Genomic DNA, 23,226 nt, shown 5'->3' on the forward strand with positions numbered 1-23,226 from the left:
ATATGTCTGAAAAATGTTTGAAAAATGTTGACAGTAAGAAGCATTTGAAATGTGTGAAAAATTTAAACTAAATCAAAGTAAAGGGGGGGGGGGCGATGTGTATTTGCATATCATTGCTCTGGATAGTAAAAACATGCTATTAGGGGCATCAATAAAGCCGCTTGTGTTCAAATGTTTGCTGACACTCACAGGGCAGACATAGTGAGACTTTTAAATCAATATCAAGAGCAGATGGCCACATTATGTAACATTACTGCAACTAAGTAGAACTGAAAAGGAGAGGGGGAGTGATTTCCTGGGCCATCCTGACAGAGAGCCACCAGTTAATCTGCCTAAAAGTAGATTACTCACAGAAAGCGGGATTTATTTAAGACGCTGTACTAATGTGAATATTCGTGGCTCCCCGTTCACAAATAATATTGGACAGTCCATGGCAAACGCAACAAACTTTTGAGTATTCGGTCACTGAAAAGGTGACATGAAAAGGCCTCTCCTTTTTTAAAAAAGGAAGTAAGGTGAATCAGTAGTGGAAAACCAACAGCAGTATTGCAACAAATGCACTCTTCATGTATTCTCCTTCATTGAAAGCCTTGAGTAAGAGTGCACATGGGTGCATTTGCATTAGTGCCCGCCCATGAAAATCTGTTGAGGAGTGTTTTTCCAGAGATTGAACACAATAAGCTCTGAGGAAGTTTCATGCGACAGACAATAATCGGATGCAAAGATCCCTGAAGGAATCTGTCCCCACATCTCCTCCTGTGCCCTCCAAAGCAGTGTCGGAGTTTCCTTGGAAACAAAATGCACCTCGGCATTGTTTACTTCTGCGTGAGCCATGTCTCTGTCTGAGAGCAGGTACTTTTGTTTCCAGAAAAAAAAAACATGTATCTTCTATTTTGAACGTCCCATCTTTATTTTTTCATCACATAGAGCCAGAAAGAGCTCTCAAAAAATACTCTTCAGTTTACACATTTATGTAAAAGTACAGAAAAGAGAGTCAAGGACAGGTTTTCTGCACAGACCTAATGTACAGTACTTGGAGACCAAACAATCTTTATAGCTCTCTGTAAGAGGAAAGAGGGAAAAGGATAAAAAGTGATTTACAGCACATCATTCAGACGCTCATGGTGCTTTTTACAATATTTGTTCATACTCAGAGCTACCAAAAGTTACTAAGGTAGCGAGCGCCAAGCAGGCACCATGTGTTGCACCCCCCCCCAAGGAGACGTGACTATTTTTGTTTTGCAGAGAAAGCCAGGACCTTGCAGCATAAAGACGGCAGCCTTTTCTTTGGTTATAATGGGCATAATTACAGCACAGGCAAATTGTCTTGGTTTACCACAGGGGAGCATTTTAAAGTGTGTTTTCCTTTCTGATACCAACATGGACGCCTGTTCCCTGATAGGATGACAGATAGGGAGCGTGTTTACATTTTTTAAAGACTGCAGCGAAATGCCTTCCCAAACACACATTAAAAAAATAAAATGCTGGTGTTCATTTTCTTCAAAGTTACCATCATCACTTGCAACCCGATTACATACGGTAACATGTATTAGTTATTATCACCAATACCTGGGCAACATTAATTCCTGGAAGCTCACTCTCAGGTTCACCCAAGCTTTTATGTTTGGCATTTCCTAGATCACCTAGATCATAATCACATTGCAGTGCAGGATGTCAAGATAAAACTGAACCTTAAACTATGGTTTCATCTTAGAAACCGCAGTTTCTAAGATGGGAAATTGCTCGTTTTATATGGAGAGACACATGTTGACAAGTGTGTAAAGAGGTTCCCATTCCAAACATCTAAGATTTTATCATAGCAACAATGACAAAAATAGATATCACAAAAGAAAAAAACAAAAACAAATGTTCATTTTTACATACCTATAATCAGACAAATGATATGATGACGAGATGTAAACAAACTAACATGGCTGCTCTGCTGTTAGAAGAAGAGATAATACATTGATTATATAAAATTTATTCTGGGGTCGATACACAAATTTAGCACCAAAACATGTGAACATCCTGAACAATTTGATTGTTGCATATTTTCACATTCAGGATTAATGTTATTGAAAGTGGCAAGTTCAGTCATCTGGAATGGCTCCAAGGAACGGATCAGAGTATAGAAGTCCACAGAACTCTTTCTGACAGCTTGGCTGAATTACTTAGATTTTTTTTTCTCCCAAGACGCCACCCAACTATACAATGTGTTTGATGTTATCTTCAAACAGATGCACAGGTGTTCCGCCCTATCTGAAGGTTACACAGCCCTTGCATGACAAGTTTTCAGATTGTTTAAAGGTATGGCTATGTTGGTTTATTTAACGTTCTGATTACACAAACAGTGATTATTTTTGCTATAAAGCAAATAAATGCTTTTTTAAATTCTAATTGATCTCTATTATTTTTATAATATGGATATATTTGAAGCATGAAGTAACAGAAAATAGCCTCAGCGACACAGTTTAACCAGATCTACGTAATCCCCAGGTATATATATTTTTTTAAACTGACAACAAAACTCGTTGAGCCAGTCCTCTGCTCCTCTGTGGCAACCGGAGCGGTGGGCGGGGCTTGGAGGCTGGGTCTCCCCGGCTCCAGCCCCGCCCTCCTCTGATCCATCAGGGCGCGAGGAGAGCGCCAGTCGCGCTTCCTTTGCAGACGGGACGAGACGAGCGCGCGGAGCGGTTCCAACCCGATTCCCACGGTTCGGTGGAGCGTGTGCGCACCTCGCCTGACAACTTTTCGAGGAAAGCAGGAAAGTTGAGAGCGGGTAAAAGTTGCTCGGTCCGTCACAGGAGTCACTTCAGCGGAGGCGCTGATACACCTGTCGTCTGCCGGTAAACTCCTCCTCTTCTCTTTTTCTTGTTTTGTTTTTGTAATTGTTATAAAATGGCTAGGAAAGAATATATATAAAAAATGTCTTTGGTCTCTAGAGTTTGAATTGGAAAAAAAAAAGAAGCAAGAATGTAGTTTTCACTTCGTTTATCGTGCATAAATGAGGATGAGAGGATGCAGAGTTTCAGCTGGTTTTTAACCTGGGTCATTCTTCCTGTTTTTAACGGACTGAACGTCAGTGCCGAGAAGAGGTGACAAAGTTCTCAACCTTTGCAGGACCAGGCTGATCACCTCAACACGGGATTACTCTGTCAGTTGCCTGCAGCTTACCGACTCTCTCCGCTTCAAGTCAGACACGGAGGCTTTAATTGACTTCCGGCGCTTTAAAACTTTTAAAGGAGTGCATGTTGAAAGTCGGCATAGCTTTGTTTAATTATTGAAAAGACACAACCAGTAAAAAAACCCAAAAACCCCAGCTACTTTTTAATGACATTGAATGCAGCGGGCTAATTTCATGCCAACGCAAGTGCACAGCAGTCTAACTGTTATCAGTCTGTAAACCGGTCAGTAAAGACCCAGCCCTTATCAAATGACAGCTATTGCATTCTGGGCTGTAAATTCACCTTCAAGCTTCTGTTCTCAATGTAAAGGATGCAGTGGTCAGTAGATGGTGTCCACTTGTTGATTGGAACCACAATAAGCAGCAACTCAATTCACGGCTAGATCATTAAAGTTCTTCACAGATGGGTCAAATGGTGACCTAACCCAATTGTTTTGCTTCAACCGATGAATAAATCTGCATTTTTGCCCGTCTCTCTGAATGCCCAACAACATCTGGACTTGGGTTTGAGATGTCCGTGACCATTTTTATTTTTAAAAAGTCCCAGCAGATGCGCCTGCCTCGGATCCACATTCAGAAATGTAACATTTATGCTGATTTATGTTCTTATGCCTATTCCTGTGTCAGATAAATGAGCACAAACATCAGGCTAATGTGTCCTCTTTAGAAAACAGCTGAACTAATATTGTTTCTTTCTCAAACAGTTGCCGGTGTAGGAGAAGTGGCCCATAAATTTAGCTGCCGCTCTTATCTCGCAAACCTATGTCTTGACTTTGAGCTGACTGAAGATAAGTGGGATCATTAGGACTGCAGTGAGGGAAGGGTGTGTGTGTATGTGTGTGTGTGGGGGTGTGTGTGTGTGTGTGTGTGTGTGTGTGTGTGTGTGTGTGTGTGTGTGTGTGTGTGTGTGTGTGTGTGTGTGTGTGTGTGCTTGTGTGCTGTCCTTGAAGCTGTTTTCCATGTTTAAACTGTCAGATGTAAGTTAGTTGGGCAAGAAAAGGTAGCAAGTGAAATTTCACAGACCACACAATCTCAAGCAGGACAATCTGTGTGGCTGACAAAGGGCAATGCTATATGTTTTAAAAGTTCACATTGAACAATGTTGTTGACCCCTTTGTGCATATTTTTTTATTTTTGCCCCTATGTTGTACTTGTAGTTAAGGTTTTGTGCATATATAATTATGTTTGTTCATATCGGTGTTGCCTTTCCATAAGTATACATGCCTTTTATCAAGCAGAATATTCGAACTGCAAATACCCGAATGTATAATTTAACAGTTGACTTCACTCATAAATTATTTTCATGTAACATGCATCGCTTGATCACCTACAGACCAGAGACAGTCTCTGTTCTCATTTTCACCCTTTCATTAAATGCATCAGACTTAAAATTTATCTCTTTTTTTTTTTTTACATCAACCCCTAGCATGTGCTTTGATGCACATTTTATTGATTTCAGGACAAGTGCAATTAAGATTTGGTAAAAGTATTTAAATTTCTTCATGTCTTGTTTTATGTGAAATACATTCCATCAAAGAGTCGGCAGCTCATTTGTTCAACTTTAATGGAATCGTTGCATCTTTGGTTTTGAGGCACATCGATAAAATTCATATTTTAACTTAAACATAAATGTGAGATCTATCCGAAATATTTCAAGAAAAACTCACTGCATACCCTACAGTCTGTGGTTAGAACAAAAATCAACAACTCAATGTACAGATTTACATGAGTCGTAAATCTCATGTAAGTTTTAGGCAGTTCAGAATATATTATAGCCCATGTATTAGTTAGTCCAGTTTCTGTGTACCTGGAATCCCTTTATGCCTTTTGATAATGCATTCTGTAGCTTCCCAACCCTGAATACCCGTATGACTGTGAAAAAAATAGTTCCTAGAAATCTGTTTGCGCTGCTGTTCAAACCGGTTTTTTATAATACTGGGAAGTGTTAAGTTTGTTCCAGTTTGAGCAGGGTTTCGGGTCAAGCTTATGATACGAGGGAAGTTTCAGCAATTTCTGCTATCTGTTATTCCTTCTGCCAAGGTACCTGCATGCACTTCGCGACCAGAATCACGAAATGGATTGTAGCGTAAATTCACAGAAAGGGTTAGAAAGTGGAGGAGCTGTTGCCATAATGAACCACGTTTCAGTCATGCCAAACCTGTTGGACCGCATCATCTTTGCTCTCTCTGTGTTTAAAAAAAGTTTTCAGTACCAGGAAACTGAGAGGTTGTTTTTCCAGCTTTTAAAGAAAGTATTACCAAGAACTCAAATGGTCTTCTTTACCTTTTCTTCTTTTTTATATTAATCCTACTAAGCTCAAGTTAATATAAACCTGAGATTCATAAATGTGCTGTAAATCATTCAGGATATATTGCACACTCCTCTGGTTGTTCTCGTAACCTTTTGGAATCTAGAAACAGGTTCTTGGAAAGAGAAATGCCGTAAAGTCAGCTGTGTCGGTCAGGCCTCCTGAGACTGCTTTGACTATTAATAAGAGAAAAATGTACATGTGATGCACACAAAGGTGTGCAATTTAATCACACGTCTGCCACCTGGTGACACCTCTCTCTGCTCACAGTTGCCCTCAGCACACCATTTGATACATCCTCTCCTCACCTTCTGAAATTGAGATGGTAGAGGAGGACTCGGCTCATGAATGATTCACCCAAAATCTGGATGTGGGTGTTAGTCTTCTGGGTCGCATCTTTTGTTTGCCATGTTCTTTATGGGAGAACAGGTAACATAATTGGTTTATCAGAGTGTTTTCTGCACATCATAGAAAAAAAGAACAACAACACAAAGATGCTAATTTATCATGTAGGCAGAACAAATTTATCTTAAACAACTTACTGGTAGTGTGAAGAACGTTTCACATGTAGTTCAGTTTACAGCTTGTAACTTCATTCCATCCACATGCTGTGTAGACACACATGCAGGTGCATGTTGCATCAAATACATGTGTGTTGTGCATTCTGTTGCTTGGATATCACTTTCTCATGTGTATGGTTGCTCTCAGCAGAGATGATGTGTTTCGGGATGCAAGCAGAAGCCGAGTAAGGTGGAAAAACACTTTTAACGAAGCAAACTCAAAGGCGCTCCGAGTTGAAAACTCAAAGGCAGAAATCGGGACTGATTCAAACAAAACTGGGAAGGGCAAGAACTGAATTAAATACAAACAATGGGGAAAAGTGATTTGCCTCCCTAGGGATTCCTTATGTTTTTGCTTTTTGTCACACTGAAGTGTTGCAGGTTATAAAACAGATTTTAATACTAAACAAATATGTGCGAAAACAAAAAGGCAGTTAACAAATGATTTTATTTATTTAGGGGTGAAGCTAGGCAAAGTAATTTGAGTCTGTGTGAAAAAAATTGACTCCTTGTTAAATCACAAATGAATGCTGGTAATCCACTTTAATTTTAATTTCTTACTAGTGGAGAAAAGATGGAACATGAAACTTTTGAAGAGATTTGTGCAAGGGTGACAAAAAAGAACCCAAATTAGCATTGTAAGCACTGCAGCCTCACTTGCCTCCATTAAGTGTTCATGAATCAACATCAAAAAGAATGACATCAATGCAATAGTTAAATGGTGACAGACCCCTGCGGACTAAAAATAACAGGAAGGCCTTTTCTGCATTTTCCAAAGCAGACCATAATGACCTCTGTGACTTTTTGGAGAGCAATCGGTGGGCTGTCGAGACAAATATGAAACTTCTTGGAAGGTGTGTGTTCAGTTAGAAATTAGATAAAATTCACACTGCATTACAGAAAAAAGCAATATACTGGCAAGACATGGTAGCAACAGTGTAAAGGTCTAGGGCTACTTTACTGCCTTAGGACCTGGACAAATGACTTTATTGATGGAACTATAAATTCTACTTAGCAGAAACCCTTCAGAGCTTTCTGACAGAAAATCTGCACAAAAGCACTTAGGTCGAGAGGCTAGGTAATAATCCTATAACGTCTAGCACTGAATAGTTAAAGATATATTAATTAAGGTATGCGGGGTCCTAGTCAGGAACTGGACTTAAGACTGATTGAGATATGATCAGAAAGCGGGTTTTTAGAACCTTATCAGAGGGTTTTAAAGCCCTCTGATAAGGGTGACTAAAGCATTTCTGACAGAAAGCTTACGCCAAAAATAAAGAAGCAAAGCATAAAAAGTGCACAACCATATCATAAAAACTGTACATCATTGCGAGGTTTAGGGAAAAAGATTTGCTGCAATGGGTAGTAGCTTATGTCCCGCAGTCTCGGCTGCTGGTTATGTAAGAGGGCTATATGTAGCAGGAGGCTAATCCGGTCCCTTGATCTTAATGCCAATTATCAGATCATGGTGACGTTCCTGAAATGAAGGCACTATATACATGAGCTGAATATGGTTCGTGTTCTAAGGTTCTTAAAGATAAACAAGGTGTCTCCAGAATGAATGTGTCAATGGAAAAGTTTCAGATATATGTTGAGAAACACTGGCCGCAGTGTTGCACAAGGTAGACTTAAACTAGTAGTTAGGCAGAGGCTGTGTGACAACACATGCCCGGGCAGCCACATCCCTCAGCATTATTGCAGCACATTATTAATGCAGAATTTACCTGGAGGCACACATAGTGGTGGTTTGCAGGCAGATCCTTGGCATTCAGATGAGTTGCGAAGTAAGTCTTAGCATGTTGGAGATCGCCCATTTCAGATTGTTTCACCCCGCAATGTGTTTACATTCCAGCGGTTGACAAAACTATTTTGCTTTTTATGACTGTACTATAACACAAATATGTTGGAAATACAAGCCCTTTCCTGGAAAATCTAACTCTAAGAACAGTTTGTGAGATACACAAATAATATGTAGAAATAAAGTAAAACAAAGAAAACAAATGTGAGTAGAGACATTTTTACACAGTCTTGCAAAAGTAACTACGCCTAAGATTTTTCCACGTTTTGTTATAGTATGACCACATTATGGTCATACATGGTGCTTATAGGTTTAATGTCAGACCAGCACAAAGTGTATCATGCTAGTGAAGTGGAAGGGAAACGAGCCACACTTTTTATAGTTCATTATAATCATAAATTAACCTTTTCAAAGGGCTTCATGCATATTTACCCAGCCATAATCAGACTGATAGGGCTGGCTAATCAGTCCTGTCAGTGGTATAATGACTATATCAATTCATCATTGAAACCAAAATAGTTTATTGCAACTTCAAACCCTCTAAATCTACCTATAGACCAGACAGGTCAGACATGAAGATCTATGGCTCTCAAAACAAATGATTAAGAGAGTTTCAGGTGTTTTAAGAATTTAACACATATTATTTGTTTGGTCAAGGAGAATTTTCCACCCATCTTCTAAACTGAGCTTGACAACCGAGACCTACCATGGGTGTTCACATAGAACAACAAGGTGAACAAAGAGAGCAGTAAAGTGACTGGTTATTCTGGAGAAGCTGCAGGGATCTACAGATTAGAAGAGACTTTGATGAAAGAGCAACTAAGAGTCATCACTCCAAAGCTTAAGCCTTTATAGATGAGTTGCAACCCTAAACATTTATCCAGAGCTACAAGGGAGTGGCTTAGATCAAAGCAATTTCTAAGCAATTTCTTAGTCAAAGTCAATTTCTGAATCTAATTAATAATCTGTGGCAAAACTTGATAACTGACAGTCACCCGATGTGATTGAGTTTAAGGTATGTTGTAAAGAAGAATGTTTAAAAATGTCAGTCTCTAGATATGCAAAATTTTAAAGGCGTAATCCAAAAAATTTTACTTGTACCTACTGTACAAAATATTGACCAACATGACGATATGTATTTTTATAAAATATCTGAAAATATTTATAATTTTCCTTCCACTTTATAGTCGCGTTCAGCTTTTTCTTTGATCGTAAACTCATATAAAATCTCCTAACATTAAACGAAAGGTGGCGATTTTAATAGTGAAAATATAAAAAGCAATATAATTTATTTAAACATGGATTGTTCTGGAATATTTCAACATCAAATGTGGGAGTCTGATCTGCAGTAATCCCACTAATTTAGTGTTACATGTTTGTATGCGTCAAATAAAAAAAAGAAGTTACTCGGTTAACAACAACAACAAAAAACAGCAAAAAAACATTAAGAAAATTGAGGAAAAAGACTCAACTGAGGGCATCCGTCTGAATCCAGGGCTGGAGTACATTGTCATAAAGCACTGCAGTGCCATGCTTTGGGAAACCACAGCCACTCCTATATTTAAATGTTCTACCTCCATGTTTTCAGCATGCTCATTAGTTGTGTTGTACAGTGTGCGTGCTGATCAGCATGGAAGGAAAGGAAGTTTTTCTTCCGTATTCTGTCATGCTGGTTTAACAGTGGAAACAGGCTGTGAGTGCACTTAGTTTCAGAGCCAAATCAAAATCACTATAAATTGCATACAAATTCATGTTGGGTCTTTTTGATTAAAAATTGTGACTCGTTTTAATCAAAACTACAGCAACAGGATGGTTTGTGAAATAAAAACCATAATTTGCATGTATGTTGCACTGTCCTGCTAGGTGGAAGTAAATAGGAAGATGACGTTTTGTTTTACATTTTGTTTGCATAAACATCTACAGCACTTGAAAGGAAGTTCATTTGCAAATGTTCGCACTGAACAAAAGAACGTCCCTTGATTGTCTACAAGAAAGTGCTGCACTGAAGGTGCTCAGCATTTAATGCTAGTGTTAGGCAATAACACGTGAGTGTTTCTTTCCAGCCATTTTTCTGTTTCATCCTATAGTCCTCTTGTATTCCTCCTTTTATCAGTCATTTGAAAAACAAAGGTTTAGACACACAAATGAAGACATCTGTCCGTAGCTAGGCAGATGTGGGAAGTCTAGACGGTTGTGGGTAATGGCAATCCAGCCTTCTGCTGTCATGGAGCCCCAGCTCAGGTTATGCAATGAGTTACGTTGCCTTTACCAGCTGGTAGAGGTAGTCAGAAAAACTGAGAGAATGTGTGTGGGTGTCTCTGTTTTTAAATCTTTAGTAAGAGAGTCAACAAGAGTTTTTTTTTTTCTCATTTGCTTACCTTCATTCTATTTTTCTCCTCCTTGCCCTCTGCGTTGGGTTGAATGTTAACAGCTCTCGCTCCACAAATGCTTTCTGAGTAAATGTTTGACATCTTCCCTCTGTAATAAAGTATTTGATGTTTTTTCTTCTGTTATGAATAGTGTTCACTTGTGCCATATCTCTTCATGTAGTTTTTTTGTTGTTCCTTTAGTAAATATTATTGCAGCATGCTGGGTTTTCATGTCAGTACAGAATGTGCCAGCAGCAGACAAATGCCTCCACTGCAAACAGCAATTTTTTTCCGTTTCATCGCGAATGTTATGGGTCAAGTGATTGGTCAAGTGCCCCGTATCAGCCAGTCTGCCATGCTCACCTGTCTTTGTTTGTGTTTTTTGCTCGATCCCACAGCAAAGGCTTTGTGGTGCCACGATGAAGAAGGTTTGGGAAGTTGTTCTGCTGTGGCTGTTGATGTTATTTATCCAAATTGCAGCAGGAGAGGGTAAGTTCACCATTGGATTTGAACTTAGATTAACCCCAGCTTCTAAACACCTTCCCTGGATTTAAGGCCTTTTAATATATGTATAAGCAAATACGAACCAATTCAGAATCTTCTTTTCATCATTTCAGAATCCGTATTAACAGCAGTAAAATTAAATGATCTTTTGATACTATTATTTTAATGAAAATGAATATTTTCCAGCAGGTAATGTGTTTGTGTTCAGTTGCTCCTGCTCTTCATCGTGTGGGAGGAATAAATGACCCTAATGAACCAGCTCATTAGTTAAATTTGATTGCAACTTCTGTATCCAAAAATAATACTTGTTTGTTTTCTGCATGTTCATTTTGTTAAATGTGTGTTCATTTGACAAAAAGATCACTCCTGTTCTCACCTTATGTATGTGTTTTACTTAGTTCAGTTTATGTATTTTACACCCATTCACAGCAAGTTATTGTAAGTCATTTTACAAGACAAACAGATCCAATCCAGAAATTTATAATCAAATCAATCCAATGCAATCTGGACTCATAAACAAATTGAAATTCAATTATGTTGTTTCTCAAAATCATGAGCAAGTCAACGGGCAGTGGTTGACTGAATTGAATCGTCCCTCATTCTTAGCATGGAAACACCTTTTAGCAGCCTGAAAGCACAAAGCAAATGTATATATAACGCTTAAGTATTGATCAAAGACTACTTTCAATATTTAAGACAGGATTCCTACACAGTCTGGAAAAGCCTAGTTAAAAATGAAATTTCATTAAATCCATCCTTCCTGATCAGAGCTATTAGCGTCAGCAGTTTCAGAGGAAAACATGACTAAACAGATGAGTATATATTCGGCCCAATGAAACCTTTTAGGTTTACAAACCTTTCTCAGTTTTTAAACATGGAAAAGAAAAAAAATACATAATAAGATCCAGGATTTTTTTTTTTTTATCAATCTGTAACATCGTTAATTCATTTTTTTTTTGTGTGTGTGTTTTAAATTATCACAAAGCGAGAAAGTCAGGTGTTTGGATTCAGACTTAAACAGAATTTCGGCAGTCTCTGCTAATGAGTGAAGACATCTGAGATGTGCCTTAAGGTTGACTGGCTGTTGAAACAAGAAACAGGATCCAACACTGAATAATTAACTTGTTGTAAATAACTGCTCATAAATTACATTAATGACCATTATTTTTTTTTGCAAATTAATTTATTTGTGTCTTTTGTCTTTAGGATACAGCCCACCAGGGAAGCCCACAAATATCAGTTGTCGCTCTCCAGAAAAAGAGACCTTCACCTGCTGGTGGATGCCAGGCTCTGATGGTGGGCTTCCAACCACCTACGCCTTGTACTATCGCAAAGAAGGGTAAGTTGCTTCCTGGGGGCGTAACTAGATCTAGTGATATTAAAAAACCTCCAGATATCTAATCAAAGTGAAGTCTGTCTCAATCCTGTTACCGTCAGCATGTGTCCTTGACTAATGAATTGTTAATATTTCTATGCACTGTGTTTATGGGGGCATGTGCTGAAAGCTCAACACCCTGTCGTGTCCTTGCTTGAGATTAATAAAAACAAAGCAAAACAAAAAAGTAGTTGATGTTGACCAGTTGTGTTGATGGAGTTGACTAATAAGACATTCTTACTCTATCGACTACTGAAAAAGGCTCCAACTCTTTTAAAGTTGATTGTGTATTACTTTACAGATGTGGGTAAAACTCATACCGTAGGATTTTTTGCCGTCTAATGGAATTTTGCTCATCATGCTTCAATATTAAATGTAAATTACACAATGAAAAGTGGACCACAGATGGCATTTTTTAAATCTGCTGTTCAGCTGAGGAAAGTGGATCAGAAAAGTGCAGAAAAGTAAAAGTGAAACGTTTTCAGAAGAGACCTGTTTAATCATGTCAAGACTGAGATGTTCAACTCAGTGCTATGCAAGAGCTTGGACAAGTCTGATCATAACTTTTCTTTGTACATATCTTCATACAGTTTTAGCTGGGAAAGACTACCAAAGTTAGAAAAACAAAATCAAATATGACATTTTTGTAAGAGTTCAATGTCTTTAAAATATTTTTAAAATACTCAATAATGAGAATTAGCAATAGCAGATTTGGCAATATGTATACTGTGCTGTATAATTATTTTGTAGCCTCCTAGGAATCTTTCTTGTTATACTTTTAATATTAGCATCTGGTTCTTTTTCAAAAGGTTTCTTTTATATTTAATTGCATTGACCACACTTATCTTTTATGGTCTTTTTTACATAATTTTAAATATGTTGGCATTATGAAATGTTTTAAACCTTTTGGATTGTCTATAATAAACATTCCTGGTTGCTAAAAATATATTTGTTGCTCTTGTTAATTTCCATTTCATCAGTTGTGTTGATTTTTAGTGTACCAGTGAGCCACCCTCATCCATATGGGTTAAATATGTGGTAAGAAAAGCAAAGAAACAACTCAATGAGAGAGTTTTGAAAGGAACCAATCAATTTTTTTCAGAGACCAGAAGATAGCGTTTCTTACTCTGTGGCTTGACCTCATGAATTTTTGAATACATTCAAGTTCCTATTTGATAACAGTACATACATGTTTGGAGCAGATAGAGAAAGGCTTAGGAATGCACATCATTTTCATTCTTTTCTGACATGTGGATATTAAGTAGAATCACTACGTGTGTGTGCATGTTTCTGACTGAGATCTAGAGATACAACTCAGTTCTAATTTCAATCACTTTTTTTTCAGATGGACAAAATAACAGAAATTAGTTCAGCTTTTGGCTATTTTAAGTTTTACTTCAAAGGGTATCTGTTTCTAGCAACGTTTGCTATGAGACTTTGGGATCATTTTGTGTTCACCCAGGATAATGGAGAGCTTTGCAGTGTTAATCATACTCCTGCGACTTCTTTGGCATCCTTTCATATTTCAACTAAACACTTTTATGTATCTTGCAATAATTTGATGTGACAGACTAACACAAAATATTGCATAGCTTGAAGGCGTGTTGTTATTTTATTTATTTATTTATTTAAAGATGAAAATCCCTAAAAGTCTTTTGGTTTATGTCTATCAGCTGTGGACAAATACAGAGTAAATTCTGTACCTATTTTCAAGCACAATTAGATGTAAAAGAGGATGCATTTCACTTGCTCCCCTCTGTCTGAACCACAGAGAGAAAACCTCATAATGTGAATCACTGAGGGCAGCAGACTGGTGTAAGAGGATAAAGATTGTAACGGGTTATGTGGCACTGCCTGTTCCTGGGAAGGGGGAGTTTAAAACGTGAGTAGGGCTGATAAGGAGCCAACACAGATGTGGAAAAGGAGAGGATGGAGCGGATTAGTTTTTGTTTATAGCCTAATCCACTCAGCTGAGATACATGTTGATAAGACAAATAGAGACTGAAAATCACAGGAAGGACCATAAGCCTTAAACCAGGAGGGACCAACAACAAAGTAACTTTCTGCCATCAAAACACCTCCAGTCTTAAAAACATATTTTTCTGAAAGCGCTCTGAACCTCTTAACAATGATAATAATTTCATTAGAAGGTTATTTACAAAGGTGCTAATAGTTGATTACACAATAAATAGAGGTAAGAAGCGTTGTGCCACCAGTGGTCTTGTGTGAAATGCACACTGAGAACAAAACATATAAAGCATTTAAAGTCTGTTAATAAAAATGTTCTGGCTGATTAGTTCAATGACACTATATTGATTTTTCCCACCCAACTAATAATCCTCTGTCCATCTAACTGGAAAAGATTAACTTGTTTTTTTGTCATGTTTTATACTGTGAGCTCATTGGTGACGTTTCTCCTCTTGTCATTGATACTACTCCAGCTAATTAATTTCTGCAATATTTGTTTGAGTTGTTTGTGACAAGATGGTGAAAGTCTTGACCACTCTGAAGTTATTAGTTTCAGCTTCAGATAGACCAACTAATCAGAATATGTATGAACCTTGCTTTAATAGTTCAGGGCTATCTCTTTGAAATGACAATATAGCATCAAGATCCTCCTACCTTCAGCCACGCCACAGTACAGCAAATAACTCCATAATTGTTTTTATAAAAGAAAAAGTATCATAGACCTCTCATTTATTTATTTGTTCATTTTATCTCTTTGTCTCTTTGCTTGCCATTTTAAGAACTAAAGCTGAGTCAAGGTTTATCCCCTAAAAATCTTAAAGCGATTATATTTGACTATTGACAAGAAAGCAATTGTTTTGACAGAAATGCAGAGACTAGTTCCTCACAATAGTCACTTTTCTGTTGAACTCAGTTTATGCATGATTTTTGCAGCAATTCAGGAAGGAGAAATTAAATTCTAATAAGTCTGCGTCACCCTGGACCTCTTTGTGGCAAAAATATATAGCAGGCAGATGTGGCTGAATTATGATTCAGGGAAAGTGCTGTTAAGTTTCACCACTTAGGGTGACAGCTATGTTAGGAATGATGATTGTTAAATCCAGCTAGCGATACTAGAAACATGGCCCGAGACCTAAATGCATAAGTAGCATTTATTGGCATATTTTTTTAGTGGGTCAGAACACATCCTCTACTTAATGAGAAAACTGTCAAGTATGTGGTTGGCCTAAGGAAGAGCACCCAGTGTGTCTTTTGTTGTTACAAATTATACTACATCAGAAAGGTTTATGCAAAAACATGTTTGAGTGTACATTACTTAGATACGCTGACTATCACATAATCCACATAAGGGCTATAAGTGAACTGATGTAATTGAGTTTCCTTTACCAGCTATCTCTGCCCACAAATTTGACTTCCTGGCTTCAGATGTTGCGTTAATATTGCCCCCATGATCTTTTTTGTTTGTGTTGTAATATTTCTTATGACAGTCCTTCTTGCAGCAAAACATCTCGACAATATGAACCTTTCACCTCTGTACTTCACAGTCTAGTACACTTCAATTTTAGTTTCATCTGACCATGTGACTTGTCTCCAAAAATTAAGGTCTCTCAGCTTCATCACAAAGTCTGTTGCTTCTGTTCTAGGGTGACACTAACAAGTCATTTGTTCATTTAGGATTCTTTCCATGCCATATTATTCATACTGCTCATGTTACAGTAATAATTATCTGTCTTTATTATCATTCATTATGATAATAATGAATGCATCACTTAAATAATGCACCCGCCTGTGGTACAGCAGAGCACAGCATTTTTCTCCAACAGAAAAACTTTGTGAACATGTGCTAAATTGCTTCAGACTATAAGACCTATGCTAAGGCACCACTGATATATGGAAGCCCACAGAGCTCAGCAACAGCCATATTCTATTCAATAACCATTTATGTGATCTGGGTGAACTGTTTGAAGTGCACTTGATTTACCTAATTCATGCTATGACTTTTAGCTGTTTAGCACAGCAGGAAATTCACAGCTGAATTACTTGTGTCCTTTGTACTCAAAAAAAAAGTGGTAGACTTCTTTTAGTCAGCTACCGGGTAGTACAAAGCAGCAGGTGGCGGACGGGCAGTATTGACTTTGGTCATTCTGACATTTTCTGACATATCTAAAAAGACGTTAAGCTGTAGAAACTGTCAAATCAAATTCGGAATTTAAAATCTTTTTTATATCTTGAAATTGTATACAAGCCTCAGTCTACTTCCACACCTCAGTATGGCTCAAACTGAAAATGGCTGTCATATTTTTTTGCATTCAATCCAAAAAGCCTCCCTTGAGACTCAGTTGGTTATTTTTGTCCGTGTTTCAAATTTGTTTACAAGAAAGTGTCGCTTACAATAAACTATTTTATTGGTGTCAAAGCAATAAAAGCTTTTAAAGCTTGGTCCATAGTCCATTATAAGTCAGTAGAATGAAATTTCATAGTGATATGCACGGTCTGGTGTATATTTTCAGATGACAATAAACTTTCTATTAATTAATTTCCCAATTTATTCTTGAGTCTAATAAGTGTATACTTTATTATGTGGAATATAAAAACATTAATTTTTTAATTCAATGCACAAGCATTGAATTGAATTTTAATTCAAGTCTAGTTTAAAAAAAACACACAAGGAAGAGCTTGGGAATTTCATCCCAAAACTTTAAAACATGTAGATCTTTTAGATTAGCAACAAATCACTTCCTTGTGAGTTGAGATCATTGCTTCCTGAATGTTACAAAATCACAACGATTCCCCCCCTCGGTCAGTGGCAGCTGCCTGCACTGATGCAACAACAATATGTTCCCATCAGGTCCATACCAATTCTCAAGGCTATACTCATTTACCCACCACAAGTCTAATGGGGTTTTGTCTGCAGTGGTTGTTGAGGCTCCATTATATCATCAAAAATATTATTTTCATAAACAAAATAGCCTACACACAAGGTAACATCATAACACAACAAGAGGGTTGTTGAGTGTTTCAGAAAATTTTACAGAATTCGTAATTCTTTGAATTCATTAGTTGTCTACGTATCTCCTATTGTTGTAGTTAATGGTTCTTCCTCCTTTCAGAAAATCTGTTCACTATTGAGAAGAAAATAAATTCTCAATTCATCCTGAATCACCCTCTCTTTTTTAAAAATTTTGAGTTCAATTTTTAAAGGTACTTTTTAAAAGCCCATCTAAGGACAAGTGCTACGAATTAGTTGTTGCTATTGCACTATGACGCAAACATGGGACTGCTTGTTTGTCTACGTTATTGTGTGTCTGTCTCTACCAAATAAACTTAAATAAATAAAATATCCTCTCAAAATACATATTTCTTAAATAGAAATTGTAGTGCAAAAACACATCCTGTTATTGGTATTTTACTGCACAGTGTCTGAAAAAACACAGCTGCATAATGTTTTCCTTCTCCTCAACAGCTCTGAGAGTGTGTTCGAGTGTCCTGACTACAAAACAGCCGGCAAGAACTCTTGCTTCTTCAGCAAGAATGTGACGTCCATCTGGGTGAACTACAACATCACTGTTGTGGCGACCAACGCGATGGGAAGCACATTTTCCAATCCCGTTGACATAGATGTCGTCTACATCGGTGAGGGGAAAGTGGCAAAGGTTCAGTGTGACGGCCCTGACACAACTCCTTGAGAGAATTTTAGTAGAAAACATGTTTTTCGACAGAATACCACTCGTGTTGTTTTTTGTACTGTGAAAAATCATAGTTGTTATATCTGGACTTTTGCTGTTGCAGACACTACAGAAAAATTCAAGTCTATTGCTATTGCGGTAACATTTTTAAGCTAAAGGCTGCCAGTCAGCTTTAGAAAATAATCTTATAATATATATAAAAATCATTCCGCTTCTTCTTTCCATCTTCTTCAACGCTAATATTACACGTTTTTGAAATAAAAAGTCAGACTATTTTAGAGGTTTGAAAATTGTTCCCTTTTTCAAGATGGTAATGGAAGAGGCGCATGCCTGACTAACCTGGAGTATATTTTATCTTGGGTTTAGAGGATCTGTAAGTGCTCCACTTATCCTTTTCATTAGAATATTACAATGACTGAATATCAGGGCTAATTGATATCAGGGTCTTTCACTCACCTCTGCCCCCACCCAGCCTTGTCTATTTTTGCAGTAGGTTTATAATTTGAAGTCTGAATAATTGCTCTTACACCCTGCTCAAAAATATACATCAGTAGTCAGAGCTAGAATGTCAGAGTTCCTCAGCTGGACCTGTCTATATATGAGCACATCTGGAGTGAAGGGCGCTTATTATTGACTGAAAACCTTTTTGATTTCTTGTCATTCGTTATTGGGTCTCATCAGATCTAATAAACACATGTTCTCTTTCCCTCTCTCCACAGTCAAGCCCAATCCTCCAGAAGAAGTGGTAGTGAATGTCACAGAGGACAAAGACTGGCCTTATCTTCAAGTGACATGGAACCCTCCCAAAATGGCTGACACCCGTTCGGGTTGGATCACTCTCTTCTACGAGGTCCGACTCAAGTTGGAAAATGAGAATAAATGGGAGGTGAGTAAACCACTGCCATTGAGATGGAATGGCCTGGTGGTTTGAGCATTTGTCTTTAAAATGTGAAACTTTGCATTTAGTTCCATGTCAGAAAGCTGATGTGTCACAAAGCCAGGGTTGGATGTTTAAACCCCAACACCACACCTAAAATCTACATAGACGGCCACAATTTACTGACCTCGCCTGACTCATATGTACATGTGTTTCATTTCCAGGAGCTCTCTGCAGGCCAGAGGAAGATTTTTAAGATTTACAGCCTGAGGTCAGGTGGTACTTATGATGTTCAGGTTCGCTGTAAGCCTGATCATGGCTTTTGGAGTGAATGGAGCCCCTCAACCCGTGTCAAAGTTCCTGAATGTAAGTCCTTCACCCACAAACTGTAACTGTACAACTGTCTAAATACAGTTGACACTGTACAACCATATTTGAAAAATTAGCTTTTTAAAATGCATAATTTGCATTTTAGAAAAAAAAAGCCAATCACTTTGTTGGTTAAAATTACAGCTGCAACAGCATATACATATTCATGTTACTTCCACTTCACAGTTACAAAACTTTGTGTTGGCCCATCCCAGTAAGTTAAAGCAAAACACACTGAGTTTGTGATTGTACTATTGCAGAGAGTGGAAAGGCAATATATTCATGCAAGTCCCAGAAGCTTGACTGAAGCAATCAAGACATTATTTTAGGTTTCACAGCATCTAACTGTCATCATGAACGTGGACAATTTTTTATGGAGAACCAAAAACTTAAACTTGGAGGAATGCATGTTTCACTATTCTGTGGTCAGAGTGGATTGAACCTTTCCACCTGGTGTTTGTGTGGATTCAGTAACTAGTAATATAGAGAGCTGTGGGAGGATTTGTTATTTACGCCATTTTCCCATTTTGCATCCCATAAGCTTAGTTACCCTATCCTTGCAAGCAAGTGATTTTCCAATAAGGAAAACTGAATTACTATGTGCTTAATTCACATTTTTCCACTGTGTTCCAGGAAAACAATTTGCCTTGTGGCATAAAAGTGACTTGGGAGAGAAGAGAAGAAAATGCTACATTAATACAATCATTTACATGTTCTAAGTCTGTCGTTACTGTCCTGTTTCATTCAGATTTACCACAGGAGAGGTCAGTGTGGACCCTTATTGCAGTCTTTGCTGCCTTCATCCTCTTCATCTTTATTTGGATGATATACATGAACTATCATAGGTAAGAATGAACATTTTTAGTAAATTGTATGTACTAGACATTAAACACACACACACACATATATATATATATATATATATATATATATATATATATATATATAATATATATATATATATATATATATATATATATATATATATATATATATATATATATATATATATATATATATATAATGTTAATTTTTATTACCTTTCTAACTTTTTGCACATGCAGTGTGAAGCACTACCTTCTGCCACCAGTGCCAGGACCTAAGATCAAGGGGATTGACAAACAACTTCTCAAGGTAAACCAGAGCTTTTCGACTGAAGATGTGCTGACTGCTACATAATACATGTTAAAGTAGATATTTGAATCATGACGTCTTTGTAACCAGATACTTTTTACGTGCAGAGTGGCAAATCTGAGGACATCTTCAGCTCACTGGTGGTGTCTGATTTCCCCCCAACCACATCCAACTATGAGGATTTTCTCGTGCAATATTTAGAGGTGTATATCCCAGAGGAGCGTGAACTAATCATGGATGAAGGCAAAGATCTTCAAGACGATAGCTTCAAAACTGAAAACTCCACATGTGACAATGATTCTGGCAGGGGCAGCTGCGACAGCCACACACTGCTTACCGATAAGGGCGGAGGTGACAAAGAAGATGGGCAGCAGTCAGATCAGGAGGGTAGTCAGGCTGAGGTTGATACAAAAAGTCACGAGGAAGCCCTGGAGGAGGAACTCCTGGCATGTTCTCATGAAAATGAGCAGATCCCAAATATTTCCAATGAGAAGGAGAAGGTGAAGAGCTGGCCTTCTTTGTTTTCTCCACTGCCTCAGTACAGTCTTAGCCCAGTGAATCGACCAAACAAACCTAAGATGGGGAAACAACACTGTCTTTCAGACAGCCTGTTCACCCCAAACTCCTTGTCATCTTACTTCACTCAGCCAAATTACTGGGAGTGTAGCTATGACCACAAGCAATCTCATCTACTGCATCCCCAGACGGCAGACCATGAGCACCTCCAGGCCCAGAAAGACCTCAATACGGCACATGTCGACTACATGGGAGCGCCATTGGATGTTCATGCACTCAATGTCAGGCCCACCGAGTATGTCGAAGTCCACAGGGTCAGTGACGAGGACGTGGTTCTTCTTCACCCTGTTACCCCAATCCAGGAAAACAGCCATACCGTAAGCCACCAAACAGAGGACTACAGCAGGGTGAGGATGGTGAACAATAATAATGGGTTACTACTTCTTCAGAGAGATGCTATTGAGGAAGAGAAGAATATGCGCCCTTATGAAGAAGAAATGATAAGCAGAGCAACACCGACTGGCTGCATGGCATCCATCACTCCCACTTTGCAGAACTCTGCGACTGGCGTTAACACCGCTTTGCCAATTCTTGACGAAAGGGCAGCCAGTGGTTACGTCGACACCGCCACCATGTTTGGCCTTCCCACTTACTAGGTGCTTTGGATATTAATCTGGCAGCTGGTGAACATTGTGAGTGGAACACGTTAAGCCTAAGAACTGAAACAAGGACAAAAACCACACTGACAATGATTGCATCTTTCCAAAATTGGTTGCAAAGACAATTTTGCTTTCATGGAAATATTTTTTTTTTCCTTTTGCTGTCAAGATGGAACACTGGTATTTAACAGCCACAATTTTTCAGATGATTAAATAGCATAATTGTCATTCAGATTAAGAATAAAAATGTATCTTAGTTTATGAGGTACTACATGTTCTATGTTTCTATGCTGATTATACTGCAAGCTGGTATCTTACCTCTAAAATATATTGTAAAGCACTTGATGTACATTGTACATATTACAAATATAACAAAATATTTATAAAAAGAACCCCTGAACACTTTGCCTAGGGCATTTAAGTTTCTCCTTGTTGTACAGCTCCAGTTACCCCTTCTGAGGGAGGGGTTTGTGCAAATTAATGCAAAGTATATTTATGCTATTTTCTGTGTTGCTGTTAAATATGCTGTGAAATATTTGCATATAAAAATGATGTAAATCACATTATGCGCTCTTCACTGTCACCGGCTCTGTCACACAGATAACGGTGTGAAATATTTGGCTGAAAAGTATAAAAGTTTGTATTTGAGCATCCAAAAAAACGCTAAAAGAGGGGATGTCTTTTAGAGTATGAGGCTTCTTCTTTAAATGGACATTAATATATGAAGACTTATTTTAAGATCTTTTATTTTGGTTTATATATGTGTTTTGATATCTGTGTGTGTGTGTGTGCGCTCTTGTGTGTGTGTGCTTGAATATTAAACATGAGGTTAAAAAAAATAACAACCAAGAATTTACTGAGGTATTTTGTCACGCAGAGGAGATTATGTACATTTACTGAGTCAAAGAAATCTATAATGATGTGTAGTTTTTGATGGGAAATTTGTGTCATAAAAGTTGAATCTCTTTGTACAACAGTGCACTGACCTTGTGGGTATAGCTACACTTGTGAACATATTTCCAATACATAAGAAACAGCCATCAAGTTACTTTGGAAAGCATGTTTTAAAAATTGAGTTTATAATAAAATTACGCTGTAACAGTATGTGGTTTGTTCCCTTTTTACCTTTATACAAACATGAAGATATATTACAGTTTTTTTTTATTACTGTCAAATTATATAATTATAGAGAGAAAAGTGGTTGCCTCGCATTTTTATGTAATTATATATTTTTCAGCTTTAGATGCAATTTATTTTTTTCAACCACTCATTTTTTCATGTGGTATTAATGAACTAAAGAGATGAACAATTTTAATTAATAAAAATAACCAACACTTGCACAACTCTTAATATGGTTTGTGCATGCATCTGTTCTATCTTGATTATGTGACTCTTTCGTAAAAAGTCAGCAAACTTCCTGATGAATTCTGGCTGAACAGTTGGAGTCTAACTCTTGTTTCACCTGCTGTTGGTGCGTTTGAGTCAGATGTAATCCCCTTTTTGAAAAAACATTTTGACCTTGAAAACGGTTCCTTATTATTTACTCTGTCTAAAATGCAAGTCCTATTCTTAGTGGGTGAGATTAATGAGAGAAAATGCATTGCACAGCCAGCTGTTTAATGAAGCAACAGATGTCTGTTATTCTCTATAGGCTTTGTGTCATTTTGCGGGTCAAGCGAATGTACAATAAATAGTATAGTGTCCATACTTTACCCTGAACTAATATATAGAGTAGTGGATTTTTGACAGAAAAAAACTGGATGTGTAGAAGTGTTCATTTTAAGTTTTCTATAGTTGATATTTTCGTCATTACTTTTTGAATGTTAAGTCTTTACATGAGTCCATTTGTTGGGTTTGTAAAAGTCCTACTGATCAAGTGGGAATGGGGGCCAACAGGTGATTGGTTGGATTTTGTGCTG

The 23,226-nt window shown here is 37.7% G+C and overlaps 1 protein-coding gene across 1 annotated transcript; it reads left to right on the forward strand.

The window, feature by feature from the left end:
* Positions 1–2,659: 2,659 nt before the first annotated feature.
* On the forward strand, positions 2,660–22,411 carry prlra (prolactin receptor a). The gene is made up of 9 exons (XM_055040275.1): positions 2,660–2,846; positions 10,618–10,708; positions 11,930–12,062; positions 17,530–17,699; positions 18,472–18,638; positions 18,854–18,995; positions 19,747–19,843; positions 20,063–20,132; positions 20,240–22,411. Exons 2-9 carry the CDS (start codon positions 10,639–10,641, stop codon positions 21,302–21,304), a joined length of 1,914 nt encoding a protein of 637 aa, XP_054896250.1. The 5' UTR covers positions 2,660–2,846; positions 10,618–10,638; the 3' UTR covers positions 21,305–22,411.
* Positions 22,412–23,226: the final 815 nt, after the last annotated feature.

Source organism: Poeciliopsis prolifica, unplaced genomic scaffold, assembly GCF_027474105.1.
Source record: "Poeciliopsis prolifica strain line A6 unplaced genomic scaffold, Auburn_PproV2 SCAFFOLD015, whole genome shotgun sequence".
Lineage (NCBI taxonomy): Eukaryota > Metazoa > Chordata > Actinopteri > Cyprinodontiformes > Poeciliidae > Poeciliopsis > Poeciliopsis prolifica.